Source organism: Brassica oleracea, chromosome C3 (assembly GCF_000695525.1).
Source record: "Brassica oleracea var. oleracea cultivar TO1000 chromosome C3, BOL, whole genome shotgun sequence".
Taxonomy (NCBI): domain Eukaryota; kingdom Viridiplantae; phylum Streptophyta; class Magnoliopsida; order Brassicales; family Brassicaceae; genus Brassica; species Brassica oleracea.
The window spans coordinates 29,539,840-29,545,839 of record NC_027750.1 but is presented as its reverse complement, the minus strand read 5'-3'; the positions used below and the strand labels follow the sequence as shown (position 1 = coordinate 29,545,839).

Sequence of the window (6,000 nt, the reverse complement as noted above, 5' to 3'; positions counted from 1 at the left end):
GGAGCAACCACCTGGTTTTGAATCACAAGAGTATCCTAACCATGTGTGCAAGCTAAAGAAGGCCTTGTACGGGTTAAAACAAGCTCCACGAGCTTGGTATGGAAAGCTTGCTCAATTTCTTCAGTTTTGCGGGTATATGGCATCAAGTGCTGATCCAAGCCTATTCTTCAAGAGAAGTGGAAGAGTTCATGTAGTAGTTCTCCTCAACGTGGATGATATGATCATTACTGGAAATGACGATGCTGAAATTGCTCGTCTACAAGAAGATATGTCGGTGAGGTTTGAAATGAAGAAGTTAGGCGAGCTGAATCACTTTCTTGGTCTAGAGGTCGAGAGGGTAAAGGATGGAATATTCATCGGTCAACAAGGTTATGCAAAAATTATTGTTTACAGGTTTGGAGTACACCAAGGAAAGGTACGTTCTACTCCACTGGATACTAACATAAGGCTCAAATGCGATGAAGGATCCTTGTTAGCCAATCCTCGACCTTATCGCTCTCTTGTTGGAAGTCTTTTATACTTAACAATTACAAGACCAGATATTGTCTTTGCGGTTGGTCTTGGTTGGTCTTGTAAGCCGGTTTATGCAGGAACCAAGGAATCCACATCTAGAAGCAGCAAAGAAGATATTGAAGTATGTGAAGACAACACTTGGCTTGGGACTGATGTACAGGTATAATGCCAAGGTTTCTCTTCATGGTTTCACAGATGCTGACTTTGGTGGAGATTTAGATGATCGAAAATCAGTTTTTCTTAAAGAAAGAGTGTTATACTCAAAGTTCTCTAAATCTTTTGAGTGTTCTTCCATATTATTCTTCATACTTAGAAATTCTTTTGGTTCTTTCGGGTTCTCGGATATTACGGTCTTGGGCTAGTGCATGGCTTCGAAGACTCTTTGAAGACTTGTTTGAGCCAATCAATAAATCGACTACCATCTATGGAGATAATCAAAGTGCTATCAAGCTGGCCAATAATCCCAAAGGTGTCGTGCCCAGCTGGTTATGGAAAATGCCAAAACTGACGTTGGTTGCTATCAACAACAACATGTTGAGCGGTTTCATACAATTCCCAAAAGAACTCTCAAAAAGGCAGATGCAAGTGATAGCTCTGGATAAAAATAACTTTTATCAATATGTGATATGACTTCTCTAGAAGCTGTAGATCTATCAAACAACAACTTGTCTGTTCCACATTGCCTCAATGCTCTCATCAAGAGGTCTCTTTCAGCTTTAAACCTTGGTGGTAATCACCTCGGTGGAAAACTAGCAGACATATTTCTCAACGGCAGCTTCCAAGATCTCTCTCTGATTGCTCTTGTTTAGAAGTTGTAAACCTGGATCGAGTACAACAGAATCAACGATACTTTTCCCTTCTGGGTTAAAGGCATTGCCAAAGCTAAAAGTAGTCTTCCTCCACTCCAATGAGTTGTAACGAATAATGCCTTCACGGGAACCTTACCGACAGATTTCTTCATGTACCTTATCAAGCAACGGATTCACAGGCAACATCCCTTCATCTCTGGGGAATCTGACTCACCTCGAGTCGCTAGACTTATCGCATAACAAGCTCTCAGGCCAAATTCCTCATCCGCCTCACAAGCCTATCCACCGTAAGAGTTGCATACAACAAGCATGATTCCGCAGAGCACACTGTTTAAAACGCAGAAAGTTTCTGGTTTTGAAGATAATACCCGACTCTGTGGTGCTCCTCTCGACGTCGAGTGTGGAGGAGTAGTTGGCCATGATGACCCGCCGCCGCTTGAGGACGAAGAAGAAGAAGAAGTCTTGAACTGGATTGCAGCTGCCAATCGCATTTGTTTTTCAAGGTGTTCGGCATCAACGATCATAGACGCAGAACACTCAACAACGTCTCCTAGGTACTTTCCATGAATTTTTTTCTCATCCTTCTTAAATTTTTGATTCAGAAAATTCGGGACGTTCGAGGGAAGACGAAGGAGGATAACTAAATGGAATTCTAGTGAGCCCAACAATGAGAGATGTCAGCGATGAAACCTAAAACGTACAACCTCTCCGAAAATAAATACTATGTTTGTTCACTGGAAAACATTAAATAAAGTAGCTAAGGTTCGATCTAGTTTTTGTATCTTTTGTTTGAGGTTATGCATCCTTCTTTCTTCTGTTGAGTTTTGTTTTCTTCTATTTCTTGTGTTAACAAAAATTTTTAACTAAGAAAATGGTTTATCATAATGAATGTTTGGGGTTTTTGGGTCAATGATATATATCATTTTAAGTTCAGCATGTTCAGGTCACACGGCGCAAATTTAGCACCCTGACGGCGTGCAATCTATCCAATCATTCACTCATTCGTATCTATGGAGAGGGAAACGAAACGATAAAAAAAAAAAAAATCAAATTTCAGCTAGTCAATTCCTATCTGTAATAATCCATGAGACTGTTTCGAGAGAGACAGAGAAAGTAGGCAAGAAAGACGGTCAGTGAGACTGAAGATCACTCACTTTCACACCCTCCTCGGAGATCTCATCGGCTGCTGATCTTTCCTTCCCCGCCGGTAAAGTTTCTAACTTTGCTTACCCTCTCTCTCTCTCTCTCTCTCTCTCTCTGTTTCTCAACTTGAAAATTTTATTGCAAATTTTGCTTATTCTTTTGCTTTAGACAGCTGTTTGATTTAGTGTTCCTCTGGGATCCAAAAATTGTCTGAAGAGTTTTGGTCAAACAAAAAACATTGTCTGAAGCATTTAGCGACCCAATTGAGTTTCCTTGTTTTTTTTGCTTTGACCCAAAATAGGAAGGTTGTTTCTTTTTTGTATAATTCAGCTGCAGTTTTGCAGGTTTGGTGTTCTCATTGATGCAATGGGTGCTTCAGGGAGATGGATTAAAGCATTGGTTGGTTTCACCAAGTCTGATAAGTCAAAGTCTTCAAAGAAGGATGATAATGTAAATGACTAGAGAATCTCTTTATCAAATGTTGGTTACAGCTTTCATTTTTTTTTTTTTTTGTATGTTTTCATTATATGTTTGTTCAACTGATGAAGGTGAAGATTGCTACCAAGAGCCGGTTTGGGAGGAAGCATTCAGTTGATTTTAATGCTGAGAAGTTCCAAGATGGACTTGAAGATTTAATTGTCCATAGTGTGATAGATGCTGGAGTCTCTACTTCAACTTCATTACAATCATACGCCGCACCTTGTGAAGAACAAAGGAAGGAACACATGGCTGCAACGCGCATCCAATCAGCTTTTCGAGCCTTTCTGGTATCAATTTTAGCCTTGTTAAGTCCTATAATCTGTTGTGTTGTGATTTTCTATTCTTTATGGCCTTTGACTGGACTGGACGATGCATTTCTTAGGCTACAAGGGCTTTACGAGCGTTGAAGGGTTTGGTTAGACTACAAGCCCTTGTTAGAGGACACGTTGTGAGAAAACAAGCAGCTGTAACCCTTCGGTGCATGCAAGCGTTAGTAAGAGTCCAGGCTCGTGTACGTGCAAGACGTGTTCGTCTCTCCTTGGAATGTGAAACGGGTCAGCAGACGCTACAACAGCAAGTAACAGATGAAGCCCGGGTTCGAGAAATAGAGGTGATGACTGATGATCACTTGTCTAAATACTTTTAATTTTTTTTTTTGTTGAGAGAGTTCTTGTTGTGTTGACATTGTCTTATCAGGAAGGCTGGTGCGATAGCATTGGATCTGTTGAACAAATCCAAGCAAAGCTGGTAAAGAGGCAGGAAGCTGCAGCTAAGCGTGAGAGGGCTATGGCTTATGCTTTGACTCACCAGGTTACTCACAACAACCTCTATGCTAGTTAAGAAATCATTCTTTTTCTTCCGTTTAAATTGCTGTTCTGTAGTGGCAAGCAGGAACTAGGCAGCTGTCTGCGCACAGTGGATTTCAACCTGACAAAAACAGCTGGGGATGGAACTGGCTGGAGAGATGGATGGCTGTTCGTCCATGGGAGAATCGGTTTCTTGACAGTAGTAACCCCAGAGAGGATGCAAACTTAAACAATATGGAGCAGTGTGAGAATGTGCATAGAACACAGATGAAAAGTGCAAGCAGGATGCCAAACACTTCAAGTCTTGTATCCGGTGGTGTTTCGAGTGGGAAGGCAACAGGGCCATCTCTGTCTGATAATGATTCTTCTTCACCTGGAAGCATTCCAGTGGTATCCAAAGCAAGGTCAAAGCTTGCTAAAGACGATCTTGCTGTTGAAGTTAACTCAAGTAGACCTGGTGCTGTTTCAAGATCTCACAGCAATCCAAAAGAAAGATCTTCAAAGGAACGGTTATCTCTACCAAACAGTGGTCAGATCTCTTTCTCTACGCTTAACATTAAGAGAATAGTCTTATCAACATTGTGATAGTGATAATAGAATCAGTTTTGCATTGGTCATAAAGGTACCAGACCACAATTTAGATGTTAGGATAGCTAAGTTTTATTGGAGAGTTTGTCCAAACCTCAAATCAAATACCTCAGCTATTAGATATGGAACAAGTTACAGTCAACTAAGACGCAACACATTTGTCCTTTGAAAGATTTCGATTTGTCTTTTGATCCATTGTCTTTTTAAGTCCAAACTGTGAATATTCTCTTGAGCAGGAAAATCATTAGGATCACAGTCAGCTAAAGCCATCAGAGCAGGAAAACTCACGCAAACATCTGCGCAAAATCAGAGAAGACGCAACTCGAACCCAATAAGGCAAAGGCTTGCATAGCCCTGCTAGAGTCTCTGAGAATCATCAGTCCAAATCCCTCTCCCATCGTTCATGTACATACACAGCTTCTGAGACACAATCATGGGAGAACTTATGTTGTCTTTCTTTCTGTCTTCATTGTTGTCTGTGATTTATGGTTAGCCATCCTTTTTGTCCATGAATCTCTGTGGATTCCTTATATGACGTATATACATACTTATGTAATAATTTGTTTTTGTCAGTTTGTATTAACTTTGTATCTTTTGATTGGTAATCAAAATTTAGCTTACAAAAAAAAAGAGGGGATTGAATCAAAACACATTGTGGGTGCCATTAACCTCAAGTGAAATTGCAGTCGTTTTTTCTCAACTCTATATGCATTTTGAGTTCACTCACCAATTACAATTTACAAAACAGCAAAAGACTCAAATAATTTTTTTTTTATAGATTCTACTTTTGATTAAACTATGCTTCTTCACATTATTAATGGTTTCATGGAGAATTGGATTACGGAGGATACAAGTGTGGAAAAAGTGGCAGTAGACTATTTCGAAGAGTTTTTTACTACCACTTCTCCAACGGAGTTTGATGACTTCCTCACAGAAGTAACACCGGGTATCACTCCTCAGATGAATCAACGACTGTTGAGAGTAGCGACGGAGAACGAGGTTAGAGAAGCCTTGTTTATGATGCACCCAGAGAAGGCATCAGGACCGGACGGCATGACAGCTTTTTTCTTTCAACGCTCCTGGCATATTATTAAGAAGGATTTAGTGGACATGGTGAATAATTTTTTGGTTACTGGAATACTGGATCCGAGGTTAAATATTACTAATATTTGTATGATCCCAAGACGGAGAGGCCTACAAGGATGACAGAACTGAGGCCAATTAGCCTGTGTAATGTTGGGTATAAAATTATCTCGAAGGTTTTGTGTCAGCGGTTGAAGATATGCTTACCTTCCCTCATATCAGAAACCCAGTCGGCATTTGTGCCAGGAATTTTGATTTCTGATAATATTCTTATAGCTTAAGAAATGTTTCATGGATTAAGGACTAATAAGGCATGCCAAGGAAAATATATGGCAATTAAAACGGATATGAGTAAAGCGTATGATAGAGTGGAATGAGATTTTATCAAGGTTCTATTACAGAAGATGGGTTTTGATCTTCATTGGATTACATTAATGATGGAGTGTATATCATCGGTTCAATATCAGGTCCTACTAAATGGTCAACAACGGGGTCTTATCGTCCCACACAGGGGCTTACGACAAGGGGATCTTTTATTACCTTATTTATTTATTCTGTGTATTGAGGCCTTAATTGAA

General features: G+C 40.0%; 1 protein-coding gene across 2 annotated transcripts; it reads left to right on the top strand.

Moving 5' to 3' along the window:
- The first annotated feature begins 2,265 nt into the window (after positions 1 to 2,265).
- On the top strand, positions 2,266 to 4,929 carry LOC106335254 (protein IQ-DOMAIN 1-like). 2 transcript variants are annotated; one of them, XM_013773727.1, is made up of 7 exons: positions 2,266 to 2,529; positions 2,810 to 2,915; positions 3,014 to 3,232; positions 3,328 to 3,555; positions 3,642 to 3,755; positions 3,827 to 4,280; positions 4,576 to 4,929. In XM_013773727.1, the coding sequence occupies exons 2-7, from the start codon at positions 2,832 to 2,834 to the stop codon at positions 4,689 to 4,691; spliced, it is 1,215 nt and encodes a 404-aa protein (XP_013629181.1). In that variant the 5' UTR covers positions 2,266 to 2,529; positions 2,810 to 2,831; the 3' UTR covers positions 4,692 to 4,929. The 2 variants fall into 2 exon arrangements, with proteins under 2 accessions (XP_013629181.1, XP_013629182.1); XM_013773728.1 differs by having other exon boundaries at positions 2,802 to 2,915.
- The last annotated feature ends 1,071 nt before the right edge of the window (positions 4,930 to 6,000 follow it).

Bases quoted from the DNA above. Each gene is read 5' to 3' on its own strand.
- LOC106335254 (XM_013773727.1), top strand. From the start codon at position 2,832: ATGGGTGCTTCAGGGAGATGGATTAAAGCATTGGTTGGTTTCACCAAG. The intron at 3,556-3,641 runs GTGATGACTGAT...TTGTCTTATCAG, and splicing joins CCCGGGTTCGAGAAATAGAG to GAAGGCTGGTGCGATAGCAT. The intron at 4,281-4,575 runs GTCAGATCTCTT...TCTCTTGAGCAG, and splicing joins GTTATCTCTACCAAACAGTG to GAAAATCATTAGGATCACAG.